Source organism: Camelina sativa, chromosome 15, assembly GCF_000633955.1.
Source record: "Camelina sativa cultivar DH55 chromosome 15, Cs, whole genome shotgun sequence".
NCBI lineage: Eukaryota > Viridiplantae > Streptophyta > Magnoliopsida > Brassicales > Brassicaceae > Camelina > Camelina sativa.
In genome coordinates, this window is record NC_025699.1 from 8,914,198 (window position 1) to 8,940,736 (window position 26,539).

General features: G+C 36.0%; 5 protein-coding genes across 5 annotated transcripts in view; 2 read left to right on the forward strand and 3 right to left on the reverse strand.

Annotated features, from left to right (window-relative positions):
* LOC104746120 (probable cyclic nucleotide-gated ion channel 20, chloroplastic) lies at positions 1,905–9,109 on the forward strand. The gene is made up of 20 exons (XM_010467528.2): positions 1,905–2,660; positions 2,762–2,953; positions 3,052–3,150; positions 3,240–3,377; positions 3,477–3,725; positions 3,823–4,068; positions 4,202–4,347; positions 4,445–4,522; positions 4,644–4,773; positions 4,915–5,161; positions 5,263–5,535; positions 5,881–5,918; positions 6,718–6,858; positions 6,973–7,071; positions 7,159–7,296; positions 7,409–7,636; positions 7,755–8,000; positions 8,104–8,249; positions 8,353–8,430; positions 8,560–9,109. Exons 1-20 carry the CDS (start codon positions 2,166–2,168, stop codon positions 8,681–8,683), a joined length of 3,531 nt encoding a protein of 1,176 aa, XP_010465830.2. The 5' UTR covers positions 1,905–2,165; the 3' UTR covers positions 8,684–9,109.
* LOC104746121 (NAC domain-containing protein 86-like) lies at positions 14,243–16,142 on the forward strand. Its single transcript, XM_010467529.2, has 3 exons — positions 14,243–14,474; positions 14,622–14,899; positions 15,442–16,142. The coding sequence occupies exons 1-3, from the start codon at positions 14,318–14,320 to the stop codon at positions 15,748–15,750; spliced, it is 744 nt and encodes a 247-aa protein (XP_010465831.1). The 5' UTR covers positions 14,243–14,317; the 3' UTR covers positions 15,751–16,142.
* LOC104746122 (protein NRDE2 homolog) lies at positions 17,381–22,507 on the reverse strand. Its single transcript, XM_010467531.2, has 9 exons — positions 21,989–22,507; positions 21,130–21,898; positions 20,331–20,946; positions 19,541–20,070; positions 19,353–19,463; positions 18,636–18,993; positions 18,227–18,452; positions 17,817–18,038; positions 17,381–17,725 (listed from the first exon to the last, which is right to left on the reverse strand). The coding sequence occupies exons 1-9, from the start codon at positions 22,480–22,482 to the stop codon at positions 17,581–17,583; spliced, it is 3,471 nt and encodes a 1,156-aa protein (XP_010465833.1). The 5' UTR covers positions 22,483–22,507; the 3' UTR covers positions 17,381–17,580.
* LOC104746123 (glutamate decarboxylase 5-like) lies at positions 23,180–25,857 on the reverse strand. Its single transcript, XM_010467532.1, has 7 exons — positions 25,729–25,857; positions 25,249–25,347; positions 24,905–25,109; positions 24,603–24,803; positions 24,029–24,497; positions 23,895–23,947; positions 23,180–23,804 (listed from the first exon to the last, which is right to left on the reverse strand). The coding sequence occupies exons 2-7, from the start codon at positions 25,329–25,331 to the stop codon at positions 23,334–23,336; spliced, it is 1,482 nt and encodes a 493-aa protein (XP_010465834.1). The 5' UTR covers positions 25,332–25,347; positions 25,729–25,857; the 3' UTR covers positions 23,180–23,333.
* Positions 25,934–26,539, reverse strand: part of LOC104746124 (putative 3,4-dihydroxy-2-butanone kinase) — a 4,772-nt gene continuing 4,166 nt past the window's right edge. The window contains exon 19 of the mRNA XM_010467533.2: positions 25,934–26,318. Within this exon, the coding sequence (XP_010465835.1) occupies positions 26,190–26,318 (129 nt within the window). The 3' untranslated portion in view covers positions 25,934–26,189. The remainder of the gene's footprint in view (positions 26,319–26,539) is intronic.

Genomic DNA, 26,539 nt, shown 5'->3' on the forward strand with positions numbered 1-26,539 from the left:
AAATATTTATCTCCATTATCTAATTTGGATTATCATCTATAAGTAATCATTCTCTCTTCCTCTCCCACCAATATCAAATGTTGTTATATCTCATATGTGTTGTAAGAGTTTGATTCTATATTTTAATTTAAAAAGTATTATATATATCTAACATTGTTTTCAAAATTTTATTTTATTTATATAAAAATAAAATATTTCTTTTATATTTCTTGCCTTTCTAATCTATTCATAATTATTTTTTAAATTTCGATAGTTAAATTTAAATTCACATATGTTGGTTTTAACAAAAAAAGATCAATTTTATTTGAGAATTAGATGTTCCTACTCCTTTTAAATGATGGATGTGTAACATATTATACTTTTGAATCAAATTATGGACCCACCAACACTCACTTGTAAATTAAATAGGTTTTAATTTTAGGAGTTGAAAAAGTATAAAAGTTTATATGTAACTCTCATAATAATATCATAGTAGTGTTCTCAATGAATTTAGTTTAATATAATAGAACATGTTAAAAGTGTATTAGTATGCACTTTTGTAACTCTCAAATATTTGTCTTTGATACATGTTAAAAGGTTATTTGTTAAAACAAAGATACATATCTCATTATAACCCTCATGGTCTCACATTTTAAATTTCATATAATTTTATAAATTCTACAATATTATTATTTTTCCTTGATTTAACCAATGATATCTTAACTTAATAAAAGTTCAGTTTATTTGAACAGGATATACATGTAATATATGATATATATATTTAATTATTTTTTTCTATATGAAACATTATCATTTCATATAAATCAAAGTCCAGGCACAATTAAAGACTTTAAGATAATAACCTAATAAAGTAGTTGCTGTTTTTCTATTTTATTTTTATGGAAAATATATTAGTCTAATAATCTATGGTTAGACTCACTTAGTTATATATGTATGAGACATTGCAAACCTACTGTTTATTATTTTGATTTTTTCTTACTTGAAACATTTTAAATCTCTTTAAACTATCACCATAAAAAAAATAAAAATATATGCATAACTAACACCACAAAATAAATTTTATGAAAATATATATCACAATGATTTTGAAATATGACTACAACTACAAAAATATATGGCATATGGCATATATGATACAATATAATTCAATTGCACTAAAGATATTATCATCAAAAGAAAATTTGATTTCTTTACTTTATTTAAAATAATAACACCGAATAATTAAAATAATAATAACATATTATTTATATTATTTTAAAAACTGAGCTAACACCTAGTTAGTTATAATTTCTAAGTATTACTGGTTGTGGTAAATACAGTAGTTGTAATATATATAAGATGGCTCAGTCACTCATTAGTGATATTGAAAACTGAGTATGAAACTTCTTTATCCTGAGTGTTTTTCCAATGTTCACTTCAGTTCTATTGGCGGTTTATGGTTAACCAATGGAAAATTACACATTCGATTAAAACGAGTTGAATAAATAAATCAGACCGAGTAGTTGGGCTCATAATTTTGGCCCATTTAATATTGATCTTAATTACTAGTACACTTGGCACTTTTTAACTGTAAGAAAGTAAGATAAAGAAACAGAATCAGCAATGTAGTAAATGACAATTTACCTCCAATAAATTAGTGACAGTTGGTAATTAAATATTTCAGAATTATTTACAAAATAGTGAACAAAATTTAAAAGGAAAACATCTTAATTATTTCATCTTAATTCAGAATATTCAATATTTTCCACCATTAACTTGTAATATTCATGGATTTATTTCCATAAATCACTTAATTATTACAATGCATAAACAGAAATCAAAGAAAAATAAAAAGATAGACACAGAGGAGAGAGAGAGAGAGAGAAGAGACAATGAGATAAACAATGTAATAAAAAGTCAAAGTACTGACTTTTCCAGACAAATGAGTTTCTTTTTTCTTACTTACAAATAATACACACTTCCTTGACGGGGGCTATACGAAGAAGAAGACCCCTGACTTGGTCATCGTCGTCTCATTTCCTTAGTCCTTCTTCTTCACACCAATTAACCAAAAGTCTCAAACTCTTCTGCTTCTTCATTCCATCTTCCTTGTCCGTCTCAGATTTTTTTTCCCCCTTATGACCTAAGATTCTTTCTTTCTTGAAACCTTGATTTTGATCAAGAAAATGGCTTCCCGCAAGGAGAACGATGATATCCCCATGCTTCCAATTTCAGACTCATCATCTCGTACCAGAGCTTTCACTTCCAGGAGTCGTAGTGTTTCTCTCTCAAACCCTAGTTCTTCCATTGACGGATTCGACAACTCAGCTGTGGTTTTAGGCTACACGGGTCCTCTTCGAACTCAGGGACGTCCTCCTTTAGTTCAAATGAGTGGTCCTCTTCGAACTCAGAGACGTCCTCCTTTAGTTCAAATGAGTGGTCCTCTTACCTCTACTCGCAACCCTGAACCTCTCTCTCTTCCTCATCCTTCTACTACTACTACTTCTTCTGATGTCTCTTCTCAGCTTGACGATGAGTTCGTTTCGAAACACGCCAATCTCTTGAAATCTGGACAATTAGGGATGTGTAATGATCCTTACTGTACTACTTGTCCTTCTTATTACAACCGTAAGGCAGCTCAAATCCCTCATTCTAGAGGCTCTGCCATTTTTGATTCCAAGGTAAAAGTTTTGATTTTATTTTTTACTTCGCATTCACTAAAATAGCTTCAGTCTCAAGTAAATAATGTTGCTGAAACAGAGTCTTTTATTTTCCTTGCTAGTCCCATAAAGCTCTGTATGATGATGCTAAAGGTTGGGCTAGGAGTTTTCTTTCCTCTGCTACTAGATACTTTCCTGGAATCATGAATCCTCATGCCAAAGTGGTTCAAAGCTGGACTAAATTCTTTGCCCTTTCATGCTTGTTAGCTATTTTTATAGATCCTCTCTTCTTCTTCCTCATTAAAGTCCAAGAGGTATGTCTTTCCTTCATAGATATTTCTCTCTTATCTATTTGCTTCTCCCGTGTTGTTATCTTGCCTTTTAACCTTTTTAACCATCTTTCTTACTGTAGAGAAACAAATGCATTATGATTGATTGGCCAGTGACTAGAGTTTTTGTAGCTTTAAGAAGTATAACAGATGTTATATTCTTTTTCAACATTCTACTACAGGTTTGTTTCCTTTGCTTATACTTACTCCATCTCTTTTTTAAAACAAAATCTGTTGGCTTTAGTGCTCCCTTCTTCCATATTTGTTGCAGTTCCGATTAGCTTATGTAGCTCCAGAGTCTACTGTGGTTGGTGCTGGCCAGTTGGTTAGTCATCCGAATAAAATTGCCTTCCATTACCTCCGAGGAAAGTTTTTCCTTGACTTGTTCATAGTGATGCCACTTCCACAGGTATTGTAATGTTAAGAGTTACTACTGGTTTTAAGTAATATGGTAATCAGAAAATGTTGTTTACCACACATTTCTCCTTTCTCTTCTTTTCGTATACAGATATTGATACTATATATAATACCAAAACACTTGGGGGTATCCGGAGCAAACTATGCTAAAAACCTTTTAAGAGCTGCAGTTCTTTTCCAATACGTTCCAAAGTTATATAGACTTTTACCTCTTCTTGCTGGACAAACACCGACCGGTTTCATATTTGAGTCAGCCTGGGCCAATTTTGTTATTAATCTTCTCACCTTCATGCTTGCTGGACATGTTGTTGGCTCTTGCTGGTATCTTTTTGGTCTGCAGGTATGACAAAGTTCTCATAATGTCCTTTCATATATCCAGCCGGCTATGCTTAGAATACTTATCTTGTCTGTTTCCCTTTTTCTTTGGTCTCTTACAGAGAGTTAACCAATGTCTTCGAAATGCATGCGGTAGTCTTGACCGTGAATGTCGAGATCTTATAGACTGTGGTAATGGAAATAGCAGCGATGTACTAGCACGGGCTACCTGGAGAAATAATGAGAGTGCCAGTGCTTGTTTCCAAGAAGATGGTTTTCCTTATGGAATCTATGCAAAAGCAGTCATTCTTACCAATCATTCTAGTCTCCTCACAAGATATACTTACTCTCTCTTCTGGGGGTTTCAGGTAACTGTGTTTTTTTTTTCTTTTTCTTTCAGTTGTTTAGTAGCAAGCTAAAAACAAATACTCAACTACTTTGCATTGATTGGCATATTTGGAACTCTTCATTAATGTCATTTTTTGTTTATAATTCTCAAAGCAAATCAGCACTCTTGCTGGTAACCAAGTCCCAAGCTACTTTCTAGGGGAGGTGTTCTTTACTATGGGTATTATTGGATTGGGACTTCTGCTTTTCGCTCTTCTTATTGGTAATATGCAAAATTTCCTTCAAGCTCTTGGTAAAAGGTAGAAAATTCTATCATTACATCACTGTACAAAAGTTGATAATGGTTGGTTTTTGAATTACTAAAGTACTCTGGTGATCTTGCTATGTCCATCTTAGGAATATGGAAATGACGCTAAGACGGCGTGATGTGGAGCAATGGATGAGCCATAGACGGTTGCCTGACGGTATAAGAAAGTATGTGGACTTATACCTATTAAACTTTGCTTCTCGGTTGAAGATTTTTGTTTCAAAGAATTGCATTGGTCTCTGTAGTGTCACTATAAAACTAAGTGAAGAGTTTGCTCAACATTTTCAGGAGGGTGCGAGAAGCTGAGCGGTTCAACTGGGCTGCTACTAGAGGGGTTAACGAAGAGTTGCTCTTTGAGAATATGCCTGATGACCTTCAAAGAGATATAAGACGACATCTCTTCAAATTTCTCAAGAAGGTAAACATCAGAGTCCATTTCCCACATCATGGCTCTCTCTCTCTCAGTGTGTTTCAGAGAGCTACTTATGAAATCTAGCTGTATATCTCACAAAAATTAACCAATGCTGAGAATACTATTGAAATGTTGATGGGTTTGCAGGTGAGGATATTTTCCTTGATGGATGAATCAATCTTAGATTCCATCCGTGAGAGGCTGAAACAGAGGACTTACATAGGGAGTAGCACAGTGTTGCACCGCGGAGGACTAGTTGAGAAAATGGTATTCATAGTGAGAGGTGAGATGGAGAGCATTGGAGAAGACGGTTCTGTTCTACCATTATCGGAAGGCGATGTTTGTGGTGAAGAACTCCTCACTTGGTGCCTTGAACGCTCTTCTGTAACCCCCGGTACCATCCCTTTTTTTGACTCAGTGTTTATAAATCTCAACGTTTTTGGTTCGTTATGTAGCACTTTAGCTTTGGAACTGAGTATGTTTTGAAACCTTCAGATGGGACGAGGATAAGGATGCCAGCAAAAGGGTTGCATAGCAATAGAAATGTTAGGTGTGTGACAAATGTAGAAGCGTTTTCGCTGTGTGTAGCAGATCTTGAAGACGTAACGAGCTTGTTCTCGAGATTCCTAAGGAGCCATAGAGTCCAAGGAGCCATAAGGTACGAGTCTCCATATTGGAGGCTACGAGCTGCTAGGCAGATTCAAGTGGCGTGGAGATACCGTAGGAGACGGCTTCATAGATTAAACACTCCTCAGTCTAGTTACAGCCGTTAGTTTGTATTCTTCATTCTTGATGGTTATATTGTAAGTTTGGTGGTTTGTTACTTGGTTGGTTGTCATATAGATGGTGTTTTGGTATTATAAGATATAGCTCAATGCTTCACTTGAATTGACCAAGAATTCAATTGTCAATTAGTGACCAAGAATATATCCTAATTCTGAAAGCTCCTGCTAGAAAAACGAATGAAAGTGAGAGAATCAATGACTCAGCTAAGAGAGGAAATGTCAGATTCAAATCAGTTGGTACGTTGTACTAATTAATCTCCTACTTGTGGAAATCTGGAGGTAGAGAAGTCGCTTGATTTAGTTAAAGTTGTTTTACATTGTTTTCCAGCTCCGAGTGAGAGACATGATGTTGAACAAATCAACAAAGTATAGAAACTTTATTTGTCCCATTTACAATTCCATAAGATACATTTCTTTTCTTGGAAACTGACATTTGGTTCCAATTGGTAGATGATGATGATGTTTTTGGTTTGGTAGATTAGTACTAGTATATTTTTACAATTGGTAGATGAATCGATAAAATATAGAAATGAAAATGTCATTCGACGAACCATGTGGTTTTCTTTTTTGTTTTTTTGTTTTCACACACTTATTTACCGTAAATAACACTTATCCAAATTAACCTCATTCCTTATATTTTTGTTTCTGAGTTCTTTCTTTCTTCTCGAAACCTTCTCCATGCAAAATTGAGTCTTGAAATGTTGAAGAAAAATTGCTATATATATCAATATCATTGTGGTATTTTGATTACTAAAGTATATTCTTAGTCAATTAGATACCTTAGTCAACTCTTATTTGCCCCTTTTTGGTCATTTCCTCGGTAAGGTCATATATCTCCTTTTATACTATGTTGTATAAACTAGTCTATGGCCAAGTGCCACATAAATCAGAAGATAGATTCAGATTAAAACACTTTGCTCTTGTCACTTGTTTTGTAATGAAATGACTTCCCCGAACGAAAACGATGATATTCTCGTGCTTCCAATTTCAGACTCACCATCTCGTACCAGAGCGTTTGCTTCCAGAACTCGTAGCGTTTCGCTCTCAAACCCTACTCCCTCCATTGACGGATTCGACAACTCAGCTATGGTTGCGGGTCCTCTGCAAACTCAGGGACGTCACATTTCTCATTCTTCTATTTTTTATTCCAAAGTAAAGTTTCGATTTTTTTTTTCTTCTACTTCGGATTAACAAAAATAATACAGTAATAAAAAATAATACAGTTTCAAACATACCTCATGCCTTTTCATGCTTGTTAGCTATTTTTGTAGATCCTCTCTTCTTCTTCCTCATTAAAGTCCAAGAGGTATGTTTTTTTTTTTCTGATATATATATGTCTCTCTATCTTTTGCTTCTCCTGTGTTGTTATCTTGCCTTTTAACCACTTTTTTTTTAACCATGTCTGTTTTGTTAAATGTAGCGAAACAAATGCATTATGATTGATTGGCCGATGACTAAAGCATTTGTAGCTGTTAAAACTGTAACAGATGTTATATTTTTTATAAACATTCTACTACAGGTGTCTTTCCTTTGCTTATACTTACTCCATCTCTTTTGAAACAAAATCTGCTGGCTTTAGTGCTCACTTCTTGTATATTTGTTGCAGTTCCGATTAGCTTATGTAGCTCCAGAGTCTATGGTGGCTGGTGGTTACTACTTAGTTAGTCATCCGAAGAAAATTGCCCTCCATTACTTCCAAGGAAAGCTTCTCCTTGACTTGTTCATAGTGATGCCACTTCCACAGGTATTGTAAATTTGTAATGTTAAAGAGTTATTACTGGTTTCAAGTAATGGTCATCAGAAAATGTTCATTTACACAGCCAGATTTCTCCTATTATGTTTTCTTTTGTTTACAGATATTGTTATTGTGGGTAATACCACAACACTTGGGCGCGAACAACCTTTTAGGAATTGCAGTTTTTTTCCAATACGTTCCAAAGTTATATAGACTTCTACCCTATCTTGCTGGACAAACACCGACCGGCTTCATTGAGTCAGCGTCGACTTATTTTGTTATCAATCTTCTTATCTTCGTGCTTGCTGGACATGCTGTTGGCTCTTTCTGGTATCTTTTTGGTCTGCAGGTATGACAAAGTTCTCAAAATGTTCATATTGTCCTGAGCAACAGAAAATTAAAAGTATTGATTCCTTCTTTTGTCTATTTCTTTCATGCTGTTGGCTATTTCTTTTGTCTCTTAACAGAGAGTTAATCAATGCCTTCGAAATGCTTGCGGTCATCTTGACCGTGGATGTCAAGATCTTATATACTGTGGTGATGGAAATAGCAGCGATGTACTAGTACGAGCTACCTGGAGAGATAACGCGAGTGCCAATGCTTGTTTCCAAGAAGATGGTTTTCCTTATGGGATCTATTTAAAAGCAGTCAATCTTACCAATCATTCTAGTCTCTTCACAAGATACAGTTACTCTCTCTTCTGGGGTTTTCAGGTAATTGGCGGGTTGTCCAGTGTTTTAGTATGCAACTAAAAACAAGTACTCAATTAACTTCTTTGGAACACTTCATTTTTTTGTATATATATAATTCTCAAAGCAAATCAGCACTCTTGCTGGAAACCAAGTCCCAAGCTACTCTTTAGGGGAGGTCTTCTTTACTATGGGTATCATCGGACTAGGACTTTTGCTTTTCGCGCTTCTTATTGGTAATATGCAAGTTTTCCTTCAATCTCTCGTGAAAAGGTATGTATAAATTCGATCATTACATCACTGTAAAGTGTAAACTTATAGTACAAGACATAATGGTTGGTTAAGTACTCTGGACATGTTGCTTTGTCCATCTTAGGAATTTTGAAATGACGCTAAAATGGCGTGAGTTGGATAAATGGATGACCCATAAACGGTTGCCAGAAGATATAAGAGAGTATGTGAATTATCCATCCCTGTTAAACTTTGCTTCTCAATTTAAGATTCTTATTTTGAAGAATTACATTGGTCTCAGTGTCTGTAGTGTCACTATAACACTAAGTGAATAGTTGTTCAATATCTTCAGGAGGGTGCGACAGGCTGAGTGGTATAACTGGGCTGTTACCAGAGGCTTTAACGAAGAATTGTTCCTTGAGAGTATGCCTGAAGACATTCAAAGAGATATAAGACGACACCTTGTTGTAGTTTGAGCCTTTGATCAAACCTGCAACAAAAAAAGAATGAATCAGTGTGATGAAGATGAGAAGCAAAGCAACAGAAGAACAGAGCAGAAACGACGCGTCGGAGATGAGACTCGTGAAGAGAGAAGTCAACAGAAGGAGGAAGTTGAGGCTTTGTGTTTTTGTCTTATGGGCCGTTGGATTGTTCAAGACTCAATAAGGAAGAAGAAAAATGGTGTCATTAATCTATGTTTAGCTAGGTCTAAAGTAGAGTTGGAAGTAGCTGTTAAAGTTGTGTCAAGTGTGAAAGTGTGTTTAGAGTCCCAATATGTAGTAGGGTGACTCGTGCAAGAGTCTAAGACTCTAGAGTTAATATGTGTCTGAGAGCATGCTTGTGTGTGTAAGTTTCTGGTGAAGTAGTGTAAGTGTTGTGTAAGAATCTATCCTAGTTTATTACTCCAATGTAGTTTCTTAAAGAAAAGTATTTCTTGTTCTCTCTTTTAAGACAATGAAACCGTAAGAGTGAGTAATAGAGAGAGATAACAAACCTCTGTCTGTGTGAGTGAGACAGAGGGTAGAAGTGTGTAATTCACCACACCTCTTCAAACTTCTCAAGAAGGTAAGCATCAGAGTCTATTTCCCTTAGCATCTCTCTCTCTCTCTCTCTCTCTCTCTCTCTCTCTCTCTCTCTCTCTCTCTCTCTCTCTCTCTCTCAAACTTCTGTGTGCATATATCCCAATTCCATAGTGTTTCAAAGAGCTACTTCTGGAATCTAGCTGTATAGCTCATAACCTTTGCTGAGAATGATATAATATTGAAAAGTTGATGGGTTTGCAGGTGAGGATATTTTCTTTGATGGATGAATTAATCTTATATGCCATCCATGAGAGACTGAAACAGAGGACATACATAGGGAGTAGCACAATGTTGCACCGCGGAGGACTAGTTGAGAAAATGGTATTCATAGTGAGAGCATTGAAGAAGACGGTTCTGTTCTACCATTATCGGAAGGCGATGTTTGTGGTGAAGAACTCCTCACTGGTGCCTTGAACGCTCTTCTGTGACCCCCGGTACCATCCCTTTGTTTACTCAGTGTTTATAAATCTCAAACGTTTTTGGTTCGTTATGTAGCACTTTAGCTTTGGAACTGAGTATGTTTTGAAACCTTCAGATGGGACGAGGATAAGGATGCCAGCAAAAGGGTTGCATAGCAATAGAAATGTTAGGTGTGTGACAAATGTAGAAGCGTTTTCGCTGTGTGTAGCAGATCTTGAAGACGTAACGAGCTTGTTCTCGAGATTCCTAAGGAGCCATAGAGTCCAAGGAGCCATAAGGTACGAGTCTCCATATTGGAGGCTACGAGCTGCTAGGCAGATTCAAGTGGCGTGGAGATACCGTAGGAGACGGCTTCATAGATTAAACACTCCTCAGTCTAGTTACAGCCGTTAGTTTGTATTCTTCATTCTTGATGGTTATATTGTAAGTTTGGTGGTTTGTTACTTGGTTGGTTGTCATATAGATGGTGTTTTGGTATTATAAGATATAGCTCAATGCTTCACTTGAATTGACCAAGAATTCAATTGTCAATTAGTGACCAAGAATATATCCTAATTCTGAAAGCTCCTGCTAGAAAAACGAATGAAAGTGAGAGAATCAATGACTCAGCTAAGAGAGGAAATGTCAGATTCAAATCAGTTGGTACGTTGTACTAATTAATCTCCTACTTGTGGAAATCTGGAGGTAGAGAAGTCGCTTGATTTAGTTAAAGTTGTTTTACATTGTTTTCCAGCTCCGAGTGAGAGACATGATGTTGAACAAATCAACAAAGTATAGAAACTTTATTTGTCCCATTTACAATTCCATAAGATACATTTCTTTTCTTGGAAACTGACATTTGGTTGGTAGATGATGATAATGTTTTTGGTTTGGTAGATTAGTACTAGTATATTTACAACTGGTCGATAAATTATATAAATGGAAATGTCATTCGACGAACCATGTGGTTTTCTGTTTTTTTCACACACTTATTTACAGTAAATACACTTATTCCAGATTAATCGTATGCCTTATATTTTTGTGTCTGAGTTCATTCTTTCTTCTCGAAACCTTCTCCATGCAAAATTGGGTCTTGAAATGTTGAATAAATATTGCAATATAAATCATTGTGGTATTTTGATTACTAAAGTACATTCTTAGTCAAATTTGCTACCAGTCGTAGCTTTTAGTAAACTCTTATTTGCCCTTTTTTTGGTCATTTCCTCTATAACACTATAGTCTATATGTATAATGGTTAGAGCACCCAATTTTTTTCTTTTACACTCTACATCATATTCTTTCTCTTCCACATCAAAATTCAACACATACATCATTTTTATCCTCTACAATAGTTTGGTTAAATAAAAAGGAATATGCACTAGATACCACAAAAATCAAAAATAATTAAGAAACTACCATATGACCCACAATGTATTCTCTCTTCTCATATACAATTATTTTTATACTCATTACATATATTACATGTTATTTGTTTAAATATCATGTTATTTTTATTTTCTGAATCGAAATTATATATCGGTTTGGGTTCACAAATAAAATGACTAGGGTTTAAATTTTACAATTGGAACGAAATTATATGTCGGTTTGGGTTCACAAATGAGATGGTTAGGGTTTAGATTTTACAATTAGAACGAAATTATATGTCGGTTTGGGTTCACAAATAAGATGGTTAGAGTTTAGATTTTATAATTAGAACAAAATTATATGTCGGTTTGGGTTCACAAATGAGATGGTTAGGGTTTAGATTTTACAATTAGAACGAAACTATATGTCGGTTTGAGTTCACAAATGAGATGGTTAGGGTTTAAATTTTATAATTAGAACGAAATTAGATGTCGGTTTGGGTTCACATATTATGTCGGTCTGGATTCACATATTATATGTCGGTTTGGGTTCACATATGAGATGATTAGAGTTTAGATTTTACAATTAAAACAAGATTATTTTTCGGTTTGGCTTTACAATTAAACGCTATTTAGTTCAATATAACATGTAAAATATAAATATTACATGCTATTTTTAAAAATTACACCAAATCTTTCACTCTTTCTATCTAACAATAAAACAAAAAAGGGTGATTGTGTCTTTTTACTCAAAAAAAAAGTGGGCCCTATGGTATTTTCCAAAAAAAAAATGTTATTGTGGTATTTTCTTTATTTTACTCCATATTTGTGCTATCTACTAATATTACCCTAAATAAAATTACAACATCTTATCCCACCAATTTTTTCTTTTTTTTTGTGGCTTTTTTTTTTGTCAACCATTGGGCCACAACTGGCCGGCCCATCAGCCAAATTCCTACTCCATATTTCACAAAAAAAATGATGCAAATACAACAAACAAACAATATAAATTTGTAATATATATATATATATATCAAAAATAAAATACTATAATATTCTAAAATAATTAGTATTCAAAAAAACATATATAGATTTATAGAATAATTTAAAACAAATATTATCTCAAACAAAATAATTTGTTTTAAAAAATATAACAATAACTTTAATTTTTCTATTATAATTTTTTATTTAAATGTTGACCCGTGCTATATTGTCTAGTAACTAAACATTTTGAAATAAGAAAAATATGTTTTGACGAAAAAATAAGCAATGAAAAAGGAAAAAATATATATATTTCAGCAACCTATAAGCAAAATTTAAGTAAATATAAAAAGTAGAAAAAGGTTCAAATTTAAATCGCCAAACGCCCAAACCAAAAATATATGGTCATTAATTATTAAACTATACCAAAAAAATGTAAACTTGTTGGATCTTACTAGGGGGCGATTTTGTCATAATCTATAACTACATAAATGTAAACTTGTTGAGAAATGCATGCTGAATGCTTCGGATATATCTGGGGATGAACGTATAAATCTTATCGATTGTGCTAGTAGAAGTTCTGCATTGAAGTCACAACAAGCTCTCTGGAGAAATAGTTCTAGTGTCAATGCTTGTTTTCAAGAGAATACTAGTATTTATGGAATCTATTTGAAGGCAGTGAATCTTACCATTCAATCTAAATTCTTCACAAGGTACAGTTATTCTCTGTTTTGGGGATTCCAAGTAAGTTGGGATCTATTTTTAAGTTCATTTCAGGTTTGGTTGCTGTTGCAACTATATATTAGTATTTGAATCACTTAAGTCTAACTAATGTCAAAATGTTTTCAATATTGAAAGCAAATAAGCACACTTTGTGGAAACTTGACCCCAAGTTACTCAGTGGGAGAGGTTTTCTTTACAATGGGTATCATTGGACTAGGGCTTTTGCTTTTTGCGCGGCTTATTGGTAATATGCACAACTTCCTTCAATCTCTCGATCGAAGGTCAGTTCATCAAATAGTATTTCAATAGTTTCTTGGCTAAATCACCAAGTGTGTAAGGGCATCATTAGTAGGAGAAACGGTGAATCCTTACTTAACAAAATAAAAAAATTATTTTTTTCACCAAAAAAAAAGAAAAATTATTTTTATTGCAGATTTTTATTTATTTATTTATTTTTTAATATTTGTTCCACTTAAAGGGTGACACTTATATTATTTTGTCTGAAAACCGTTTCTTTAGTTCCTTCAGGAGAAATTGTTTCTCTTCCTTTTCTTGTCTCTCTCCTCTTTTTATTAAATTTTTAATAAAAGTACTTGTGTGAGTAACGGCCAATGGCCGTGGTCTAATGATGACTTGTGCTTGCATGTCCTGTTTTAGGAGCATAGCCGCACAAGAAATGGATTTACCACAACGAAGAGAGATGTCAGTGTCACTAAACAACTAGACCATAGTTAAGGTTTACCACAACGAAAATGGTACTAGACTAGACTACTAGACAATCTAGACCATGAGGTTTATATGCTGAAGTATTTCGTCTATCGACTACTGGTTAGAATTAGAAGTACTCATCAACATCCTTTTCCGTACGTAAATCTCTTAATAAATGTAACAAAATGTTTCTCATGCAATTTCAACACGTGCAGTTTTAACTCTTTCGGTTTGTATACATATATATATATCATATAATATTAATTAAATCTTAATCGTGTTCTTAAGTAGCAAATTGTTGTTGGGGTACTTAATCACAAATGTATCCTATTTTATTTTATGAGTCACTATTACGGGTTATTTCGATTATTATGAGCATTATTTTAAATCTGAATTAAGATTAAAATCGTTTTTTTTTTTACGTCATTGCGCTACTTCATTTATTACATAAGGAGGAAATTTCTAATGAGCCCAATCAAGCACATATATACACAACATGTGTACTATAAATTTATATTATTATGCTAATAGCGCGATCAAACTGGGACCTTTTTTTTTACAACGAAGGAAGCCCAAGGAGCTTGCGAGTAACGTTTGTCAAGAATCTCCAAAAAAGATAAAGCGAAAGATAAAAACAACAAAAAGAAGGACGAAGAGAGAAAAAGAAAGAAAGAGAGAGAGAGAGATATAACAATATTTAGTAAAGAGAAAATAATATTTAATTAATCAATTTAGTGACCATGTAAGTTTAATGTGTGTATATATATATGTACAAGTTTGAGTAGGAGAAGATAAATGAGGTGAACGACGCACCAAGAACACGATATTGTTAATTGTCTGTGAGAGAGTTATTATGGCTCCGGTTGGATTACCTCCAGGCTTTAGGTTCCATCCGACCGACGAAGAACTCGTAAACTATTATCTGAAAAGAAAGATCAACGGTCAAGAAATCGAGCTTGATATAATTCCCGAGGTTGATCTCTACAAATGTGAGCCATGGGACCTCGCTGGTACGTATGTTTTACATTTTTTAATTACATTTTACAGTAACTAGAAAATTTTAACTTTTTTTGTCGAATTATATATAGTCTCATCGTTGCGCTATATATTGATATCAACTGATTTTTAATTGTTGTGATCCATAAATAAAACTGTAGAGAAATCGTTTCTACCAAGTAGAGATCCGGAATGGTATTTTTTTGGGCCACGTGACCGGAAGTATCCAAACGGGTTTAGGACGAACCGAGCAACGAGAGGTGGATATTGGAAATCAACCGGGAAAGATAGAAGAGTGACGAGTCAAAGCAGAGCTATTGGGATGAAGAAGACTTTGGTTTATTATAGAGGAAGAGCTCCTCAAGGGATCCGTACTGATTGGGTTATGCATGAGTATCGTCTCGATGATAAGGATTGTGACGATCCCTCTTCACTCCAGGTAAAGAAGATCGATGATAATTTATCCTTCTTTCACGACTCGGTCTATTTACCAAAATGATAGTAATTAGTAAAGTATATTATATAGTTACTAAACATATAATCAAATTGTATTTTATATATACACAAACAAAAGGATAATTACGTAGAGATGCATGGCTATTAAATTTGTTATAATAAAAAAAGCGAACATGTTATTTCTCCATTTCTTCTAGTATATACATTATTCGAAAGATGTGTTAATTTTAATATTTAAACTAAGGCGTATTAGCTTGATATAATGATATATATATTCGTTTCTTGCTGTAAGCTGACAAAAGCTTCATTAGGGTTTCGCTTTGTCTTTACTGCGACGAAGACAAAAGCATATCTAGTTTATCCATTATATAAGACAAATATTCACATCCATTATATATTCTTTTATTTATTTATGACTTTCATATGAATAAGTACCAAAAACGTTTATTCAGTATTTTAAACATTCTAACATAGAAAGTATCTTAAAACATTCTAACATAAGAAATATAAACTGTTTGGTTGCAGGACTCGTATGCATTATGTCGGGTGTTCAAGAAGAACGGAATATGTTCAGAGTTGGAATCAGAACAGCAATTACAAATGGGACAATGTAGCTTCACGACGGCGTCAATGGAGATCAATTCCAATAATAACAATAATTACAATAACAACGAATACGAGACAATGTCGCCGGAAGTGGGAGTTTCATCATCTGCCTGCGTTGAAGAAGTAGTCGACGATAAAGACGATTCGTGGATGCAATTTATCACAGATGACGCATGGGACACGTCATCTAACGCCGCAGCTATGGGACATGGTCAAGGGGTTTATTGACTATAAAGAACAAAAGAGAATTGGGATTTGGGGGCAAAAAAAAAAGAAGAGAAGAATATAGAATTATCGGGCAAATAACGTAAACACTTAGGTACACTTTTGTTGTACTTATATAATACAATCGTTGAAATAAAACCTGAGGGTTCTTGGCTTCTTAACTGATTTTTTTTCTTCTAATTGTGGGAATGTGTGGGAAAATCACGTGATTTTATTGGATATTGTATTTATTTTTGTCTTTTTATACCTTTTTTTTTTTGTTGGATTGATGATACTATTATCCGTTGATTTCACGGCTCTATGGATATCATCAGTCACTGGTGTGCCTTTGTTCTTTTTCCTCACATGGGTGAAACCAGATCAAGTTAATGGATGGGGAAATTTGGACTTATACTTTTACGTACTTGTTCTTTTATTTTATTTTCCCACTGCATTTAGTCTTATAAAATAGCGTGAAAAGCAAGTTTCATTCAACTTTTTAGGTCAAATATTCATTGTCAGAGATAAATTTTTCCAGCTGACCATGGAGTGAGATCATGATATTTAAGTATATAACATAACAAAATTAACGAAATGGGGTTTCTAATGGTAAAATAAACTTTTTAAGCTGTAATATTCGCCAAGTAATACCAAAAAAAGAGAGTAGTAAATTATGTTGCAAAGAAAAAAACTTTAATCATATTTCTTTTGATGGTTCTCTGTCTATTCTATTAAATGATAGGACATAACAAGTAAAAGGAGAAAGTGAAGGGTTTGATGAAGTGTAAATCTAAGATTCTGATTTCACTCTCTTCCAAAAAGAAAGATCCCTTGCCTTGCGATCAAGGAGATTGATCTTTCTTTTTTCTCACGCATCTGTAATACTTACGATCGATCATCTCTCTTTCTACTTCTACACTTTGTAAACTCTCAATAACCAGAAAAGAACATATATCTATACACCTCATGTCCTTTAACAAAAGACAACTTCAGCCTTCCTTCAGCTTTGAAAATCCTCCATTGAACCTGCCACACATCACCATATCTTTTGCGTTTAAATGTACATGCATCTTCCACATTGGACCCTTTCCAGATATATCTCCTAATATGAGATTTGAAAAATGGGTTTTACGTAGAACTCTACAAGTGATCAAGTGACTTATTTTTAGATAATTTATTATGACAAATGTGTTGTTGTAGGGGGGTCTACGGAGTCGTTGACTGATTCTTGAACCTCTGCGATGTTGTAGGCCTCTTGAACAAAAGAATGAAGATTTTGTCTAAACCAGAAGCTCAAGAACGTGTCTCGCTACGCTAGTCCTCATCTACTTTGGTCTGCTTTCCGTTCTCTTTACGTTGTTTGTTCTGGAGCCTGGGAAATGTCCTATATAATTCACTCTAATTAAATGTATTGCACCAAGTTTTTTTTTTGTCTTCCTATGGCCTACTTATTTGTACTTTTACATTGTTTTTTGTGACTGATAGATCTCAAGCCTAGCAAGTAGCAACTTATAATATCTCTCACAATAATTACTTGACATAAAAAAGCAGATATAGACCACAAATTAGCTTTTGTCATTTATAAGATTATGTGTGATTGTATATATATAGTAACATATAACTGCATGAAATACAAGAACAAAAAATGGTAGAATGACTTGCAAAACGATTTCCGACAGAAATATCAGTAAGCGACCTTTAATCGGAATTCTTTTGGATGGTTTTTAAACAGAACAAGGAAAAAGGCAAAAGTGAAGGGGTTGCAACATACGATCATTTCATTTTCTTCTTCTACACTTCGGTAAATTCTCAATAACCAGAACAGAGCATAACTATATATACATCTCAATGATCTCATCCCTGCATAAGAAGAATCTCGTAGATATCTGTCCTAATGTTTAGTTCCTTGTCCCGCATCACTTCTTGTAAATCTGACATCTCTTTCACCGTAAGGACTGAGCTAAGCTTCCTATACCCATCCAGCCATAGTTTTTTCGACCTGCCATGCCATTATGTTATATGTTATGAATGATTTCTCGATAATATGTGCAATCTGGAGAAAGAACTTTAGATTGGTTATATGCTCTTACCATGGGCATGCATTTATGGCGCGGAAATAAATCCTTCTAGCTGCTGATGGATTGCGTGCAATGTCGATCTCATATGCTATGTAGCAACGCCATAGAATGACCGAGTTTTTTAGTGTATCTTGTGCAAATGCCCTTTCAAACAATCCACGGATTCTGTGTGAGGCGCCTCCTTTACTCAACTCATAAGAAAGTGCAAATAGCCAAACAACGACAGATGGACTCCTGCATGATTAACATATTAAACTAGTTTAGCATCGAGATATCAATAAACATAACCCTTGTTCAAAGAGGAAGACCATAAACATGTAAACTGTTCATCTTTAACAGTTTAAGCTAGGCATCCATATCTAAATTAGGCAGTTGTCCTAAGATAGAGGGTTTAATTTTAACAAGTTTGTGAAAAAGCTTACTTGCGGGAGTAGTCATCAAACATCATTCTCAGTCTGTGGGATGTCATACGGTGATTACAGATGTCCACCAAAGCTAGATAAAGCTCCGGATTTAGAGGATACAGTTGCAGTCCCTCTGATATGGGCTTCCAAATTTGTGACAAAGTTAGATCGTCCTGGTGTCTCTGAAGCATTCTCACATAATAATTGAACAAGAGCTCAAGTTGATGACTTTGAGTTTTTCTTCCTGGAAAATTCACAATAGCCCAAAATCTTAACGATGTGATACAAATTCAGATAAACAGTGCATGCATGATACACGTTTTTAAGTGAAATTTATTTGAACACGGAAACATTTCTGATGCAGTCATGTAAATTAGTATGGAAATCAGTAAGAGAACCCAAGAATGTCATTTGATCACGGAATTACCTGGAAGAACAGAACTAAACATGTGCTCCAGGATCTCAACAGCACCAGTAAGGTCATTTGTTAACTCATCAAATAGAGCTACGGAACAAACAAGGGCCGCTGATTGATCATCAGTGACACCATGAGACCATGCTGATTGTATCTTCTTGATCTTCTCTTTGAAGCCTTGGCGTGCTCTAAGGATTTGCATGCTTGAAGACTGGGAAGTATATGGAGTGTAAGCTAGACCACTTCCCAGGTAGCACAGAATGTGCAAAGCACGAGATGATGCTTCTGTATCCCTACCTCTGCTGCTACTATTGGCTATTTCGGATTCAGCATACCATAAAGATAGCAAAGAAGCGTTATACTGTAATTCCTGTAATCATTGGTGAAATAACATTAGCATGGCTTCTGCAATGCCAAATAAAATCCAAAGCAAACACAGAAATTGGACTGATGTTTCTATGCACAAGTGCACAAAAAGTAACGTCAAATAAGAAACCCTATTCTAGCTATATTATCTAGGCCATGCTTCCCTATACATTACTTAGACGAGACTGTCCTGTAACTAATAACTCTACTATGATCCGTCCATGAGATATTATCCTATGCACCAGTTTCGGGACCAGTAAGTGAAAATTTGAATCAGCAATAAACCCAAAACTATGGCACATAGGTGGAATCATGAAAATTTGTGTCATATGCTAACAACATAGCCGAACATCTGAAACTAACCTTAGGGAGGCCACAGATTGAAGTCAGTGCCATGTCAAAGACTCGTCTTGCATGTTTCATATTTCCAGAAGCAGCTTCTCGCTGTGCATAAACTCCACAAAGTAGTAGATCCTGTTCACAGAGAAGGAATCAGTTCAGGTGAATTAAAGAAAAAACAGACCACACCAACACATTGGAATGGGGCTTACCTGCCGGTCACTTTTCAGGAGACGTTTGGCCAAAGCTTGGCATGGAGTAGTTGCTACCTCACATGTTTTCATATTTGTTACAAACAGCTCTTCTGCAACAAGCACAGCTTCCTCCAGAATGTGGTTTCGCGGAAAAACATTAAGACAAAGCAAGATGGCATTGCGGAGAAACTTCATCATCTCAGTCCGCATAGATATGTCACAGCTGCCACTTAAAAGAGACCCCAAGCTGAAACTGTCGACACTATCTGATTTCGATAAACATTCCTGTACACTTCTCAAGTTTTCTAGCACAGAATCTGGCAATGTCTCAAGGCTACTTATTTTCTCACTCCATGACAAACTGTTGCTGGAAGTCCATGGGGACATATGTGCACCGAAGAAATCAATGAACTGGTATACCAGAGATAAGCGGGCCTCGTTTGAACGTAAGGAAAATAGAAATCCATTAATATCTTCAAATAGTACAACACTCGAGAGCTGATCTTCATCTTCACCCTCGCCCATTTCATCAACTCTAGGGAATTCACCTATAAAAGATTAAAACAAGGTTAACCACATCATGCATGTTTAATGTTATTTAGATAAAATTGCAAGTAATCCTATCAAACATATCTACAGAGACTGAACTTTATCTACTAATGGCTCCGGAATGATAGAAAAGTCTGAGCGACTAGTCCCACTTAGACAAAAGCTCATCCAATAGACACATTTAGACCTTTGTATGCTCCAAGAGAAAAGATGAACAAAACCATACAGAGATAATGAAGGTAAAGGAAGTGATAGATACCAGCTTTCCGAGTAGGCATCCATTGACTGAGATCTCGAGAAACCTCTTCTTCAAACCATTTAACCCAAGTGGATGTATCTTTAACCTCATCACTGGCCACGGCATTGACATCAATGCCCAATAATTTTAGCATAGCTTCAGTATCATCTTCAGGTTTGCTACTTTCGTCTTCCATTTCCTCATCCAGACCCTCTCGATCAACATCAACCTCTACATTGTTAGCTGAAGCAACACTATCTCCATTTCTACCTGAGACCTGTTCTGTCCAACCTGTCCAACCACCTACCTCATTGTCATCAGAGGATTCTTCTTTCAAAATTTTATGCCTGTTTTCCTCCTCTTTCTCCAGCCACAGTGACCATCCAAAAGCTCCTGCTTCTCCAACTCTAGCACCATTACTGCTCCAAAAGTGCTCAAACAGTCTTAATTTACTCTGTTCAGTAAGCAACAAAGATGGACAAAAGATGCTGAATTCCACTTCTGCTTGAAATAACGCTGTGGCCAGCTCCTGGTAACCAGCCTGCCACTCAAACCTGCAGAGGCTAACTAGCATATCGACTAGAACGAGTTCCTGCTGGATGGCAGCAGAATCCAATGGTTCAGATGTTGTTTCCACCTGCACAATCCAATAAATAGAATTAGACCTTACAATGTCAAACTGCTAATAATAAGATAATCAACAATGTCAGTGATTAAATAAGGGGGAATAAAACAGATGGACTCAAAATGACTAAAGTAAACAGATAAGTATTGAAGTGATTCATCAACCCTTAAACAGTTAGCACTATAAAATAAGAACCTGCCTATGTCGCTTGCTGCAAGCAGAAGAAAGAGCCTGGATCGCATAAGAATACATTTTCCTCACTTCCGATACTTTGAATCTGGAAAACTCCCCTTGAACAACACATAGAAACTCCCTCCATAACTTGTAGCTAGCGGAATTCTGCATAAGTGCCTTTTCCCACCTACTGATCAACACATCTGCGTTGTCTCTGATTCGGTATGCCTTGAGAAGTGCAATCAACAGTTCTTCACTATCTGGGTTAAGTTCAAAAGCCTTCTCAAGTATACTAATCTTCTTCTCTAAAGTCTGCAGGCGAACTCCTTTCTGAGATTGCATGCTTGAAACCTTGTCTTGAAAATCAGCAAATGCTAGCCACGCCTTCTCATCATGTGGACGCTCCCTCGTCATTCTGTTAAACTCTCGCGTTTTCTTAAGCACTTCATCCTCCCATGATGCTCCCATCATTGAGTCCTTTGGTAAAACATCTTCCTCGTCACTTTCTTGAACAGCCTCATCTTCCACCAATGGAATGAAATCATCAAACGACGAATCCACAGCTTCTCTTGAAGCAGATAAACGAATACGCTTGAAGTTCTTGTTACGTTCCATAGCAGCATGTTTTGCATACCAATATCGAGTATCAGACTTTCCTCTACCCTCCAAAGAATCAATATCAATCTCTGCGTCAAGCATAGAGCTACGCCGATTCCGCAAATAATTCCTTAGAGAACCTTCCCCAGAAACTCTCTGAGAACTGTCAAGTTTATAACGAGGTACATTCATCCTGCATTGTAAACAAAAAACACAAGCAGATTCTTAAACGCATTGCACAAAAAACGAAATCAAACTAGCCATAACTAGATAAGCAAAGTACCTGTAAATAGAACCATAAGCCAAATTATCTGGATCAGGACGAGTGTCTAAGTAATAATCCTTGGCAGGTTTCGAATAGTATTCATCAGAGTCCCTAACTGATGATTTCTTAGAACGAGATTCATCAGGCGCAGTACCACTCTTCCGCTTCTTCTTCTTTTTCTTCCCCTTCCTCTTTACATCGTCGTCGTCATCAGACTCCCAGGACGCTTCTTCTTCAATCAAATTGTAAACCTTAGGCTGATTGATTTCACCAATATTCTCATCGGCATCTCCTTCTTCATCTTCTTCGACCTCGGATAAGTAAGGAGCCGTCGAAGCCGCGGCGGCGTTGATGACGGAGAGATCCGTCGTGAAGCTGGCGTTGCGAAGCCATTGAGTATTATTACTGGAAATAACTGAGACGGAGTTCGTAGAAGTAGGGAAGATCGGGAACAAGCCGCCTGTGGTTATCGAAGCTCCGTCGCCGTCCTCTGGTGTATTCGACATATTCATCCACCGGGAAAAAAGAAAAATTCCGATTTTGGTAATTTTTTGCACCTCGCCGCTATATAATTTTTGCGAAGGCTCGTTGGTTATTGGGCCTATAGAAAGACTGAATGGGCTCGAATAAGTTTTACTCTTTTCTACTGAGCCCTATATGGCTATATATGTATGCTCACCATGCTATATCATCTATGTTCTTTGTTTTCTTTTTGCTTCCATGTAAAGTTATAAACTTGGATAGAACCTAAATAATGAGCTCATCAGAGAAATATATGTTAAATCGTTTCAATCTTTCTCCAACTGGATTGCATTTTTATATGTGAATGTGACAAGCTAGGTATACAGAGCGAAATATTAAGTAGTCGACCTTTTGTATATTAATTTGATGTGTGACCTATGGATCATTTTTGGTCTCAGCATTTTGTTTCACTGGTAGCTTATAAAAAATAGTCCCTTCTTCAGTTTTGATTTTTGCCAAATGGTTATAGTATTTGAGTGTTGTAGCCGGTGATATTTGTATATGCAATGTGCGCGCGTGTGTGTGTGGGATGGGGCTATTGCTTTTGCAGCTAAAAATTTTCAGTATCACATGGTCCACACTGCCGAGGAATTGACTTTTTATCATATGGTTTGGCTGGGCAGGTTCCAGTTAATCAGAGAACAGCCCTACAACTACAAGTACAGTAGTATTATGATCACTCAGAGATTAATGAATTCTTTCTGTTTATATGGTACCATCAAAATATAAATGATTCCAAGAAAAGGAAAAAACAAAAACAAAATAGTTCCCACCGAATGGTATAAATTCAAACCCTTATTACCAAGAACATGATAAGTCCAAAGAATAAGACTTATACCCTTTAACAGACAATATTTCTCTTGTGCTCCACAAGGCGTTTCCAATACTTAGTGATATCCTCCAACGACATCTTTGTAGTCTTTACTTCAACTTCATCATCACCACTAACCGCTGCTGCGGCAGCTATATGCGCGATTCGGCTAGGAAGCCCTTCAATCTCTTTCATTACTTGAATGATATGAGTTATGAGTCTATCTCCAAGGCCTCTGCTAAAGTCTTCTCTGATTACAACTCTTAGCACAGCAATGTGTTGTGCATCTGCAGGCATGGTGTAAGCCGGTATGATCCACCCGAATTTTCTCAGAGACTCTGCGATCTCAAACACCGTGTGTTTGCTACTGTCTTTGAGAGAGAATGCCACTAGTGGTACTCCGATATCTTTAGACAGAATGTGGAACTTCCCTGTCATCTCTATTCCTTCTCTTAGCCTCCTCGCGTTGTCCATGCAGTTTTCCATTATGTTCTTGTATCCCTAATTTAATTTCCAAGAAGGATCATTAGATAAAACTAGATGTCAGCGAGACACTAATAAGATGAAAGTATGAAACTGTTATGCAAGTACCTCAAAGCCTAGCCGGATAAACTGATAGTACTGAGCAATGATTTGACTCGACCCTGCAATAAAAAAGAAAAAGAGTTTTGCTTTAGACTATAAATGTGATGATGAATAGATTGGTCAAGCAAGTAATTACAAACCTTTTGAGAAGTTAAGAGTGAATGTGGGTTGATCAGCTCCTAAGTAGTTGATGTGAAAGACAAGGTCCTCTGGCAAATCATCTTTAGTTCTCCAGACAACCCAACCAACTCCTGCATACACAAGTCCATACTTATGACCACTGACATTAATGCTCTTCACCCACGGAAGCCTAAAGTCCCATTCAAGATCAGGGTAGAGGAAAGGAGCAATGAATCCTCCACTGGCTGCATCAACGTGAATAGGAGTTTCCCAACCCGTCTCTGCGTTTTTCTCAGCTAAGAGATCGTTCAATAGCTTCACATCCTCAAACTCTCCTGTAAGTGTGGATCCTAGAATTGCTGCAACGCAGATTGTATTCTCATCCACCATCTCTACAGCTTTAGCCGGGTCCATCACGTAATAGTCTTCCCTTAGTTTCACCTCTTTGAGCTCTACCTCAAAGTACCTTGCAAATTTCTCCCAGCAGACCTGCCAGAAAAGGCATACACACAAGTTTAAATAAATTTTAAGAGAAACAGATCAATATCCAAAGCATATGTGATGTTTGAAGGATAGGAATAAGTTTATTGAGACCTGAACATTGGCTCCAGTTACAATGTTAGGATTATCAGTAGGTAAACCCTGAGCTCTTCTCCTCTGTTGCCATTTCCTTTTGAAAGCTAAACCGGCAAGCATGATAGCTTCTGATGAACCAACAGTACCACACCCAATCGCAGCCTCTCCCTCTCCAACGGGAGCATGGAACAAGTTAGCTATCATATTTACACACCGGTTCTGAAGACGAGAAAATAAAAGCCAAATAAAGAAGTATTACAATTGTAAAACAGTTGTTAAGTAAATTTAGATATAGAAAGATGATGGGGAGAGAGATGAACCTGGAGCTCTGTAGTGACAGGATATTCATCCATGTCAACATAGTTCTTATTCACAGAATCCATGATGAGTTTGTCACACTCAGGTTCCATCCAAGTGGTGACAAAGGAAGCTAGGTTAAGCCTGGGATTGCCATCAAGCATCAACTCATCATTGATCACTTGATAAGCAGCGTCTTTGGGCATTGAATTGTCCGGCATCTTAAACCTGTTTCAATATAATATATATGCAAGCAAATACAACTATTTAACATTGTAACATAGACATTGTAACATAGAAAGAAAGAAAAAACAGCTAAAGTGAGGAAATAATCCGGAAAGATGCAGAGAGAGAGAGAGAGAGGAACCTGGGAACAACAGCACGGACATATCTGGAAGCAAAAGTGGAATGCAAATGCTCTTCAGAGTCAGAGTTGGTTGCGAGTACCATTGTGTTTTGAGTTATGCTGAAACGTTGAGATCAGAAGAGGAAAATAAATGTCAGAAGCTATTGGACAAATATAAAGAAGAACGTAAGAAAACAAAACTCTCTATAAACTAATTTAAGACGTTCATATAACAAACTTCCTTCCTTTTTGTCCCCCTTGAGACCCTCTCTTCCCCTTGAATTGTGCTTCGGTACATTATTTGCGATTATATAAAACATAAATATTATTTCCTCAAACCATTAAACAGAGAACAACATCAGAAGAAGATTCAAAACCATAAACAAAGCCACATATTATTTCCTGATTGGTGGGTGGTCGATCTCTTCTTCCCAATATTACAGATCAGATTATCATATTACACTAATACCATCTGAAATATAGAGTTGATCTTGTGAATACCTTCTGTTGTATACGGATTAGAGAATGCTTCTGCTGTATTTATTTATGAGAGACGATTACAGCAGCTTATATACTTGTTGAGAGAGCAATAAGGGATCTACAAAGATACAACTCTATCAATATAGATTCATGTTTATCTCCTATAGTGATATATAAATATTTATTGAGATATTTGAGAATCCAGAAAGATGCTAATCATATGGAGTAGACAAAAACATTTTTCTTTCTCATAGTCATTTAAGAATTCAATACCAACAATATAGTCTCGTTCTCTCCGGAAGTCAAAACTCTCACAGTATTACGCACCACCAAAAAAAATTGCATAAACGGAGAGCGCCCTCACAGAGTCAGAAATCTTAAACGGTACATACACGAGAGCCAATAGTGCTCATAAAGCCTCTCTCACCAAAATCCCAATTCATATATCCGGGGAATAAAGGAAGAAACTTCAGGGAGGGAGATCATGATGAGCTTTGACACTGCTCCTTCACGGCTCTTGCTGCGGCACTGTACCATCCTGCTGCAGCCATTGCACCTGGATCTGGAACCGTTGCAAGAATCTCCGCAGATACATAGCTTGATCTCCCAGCCTGTATTACACAATCTCATCCGTCATCTCAATATGAAAACCACTTAACATAACAAAAGCAGACTGAAACAGTAAGCTAAACTCACCTGTGCTTGCATCTGTATGGTTGATTCCGCTCCTGCAGTTGCTGCTTCAGCAGACAGAATGAAAGCCGATATTGGATCCTCTCCTGCGCTCAGCTTCTGTTCTTATCAAAAACAAAAACTCATTACTACTTGCAAG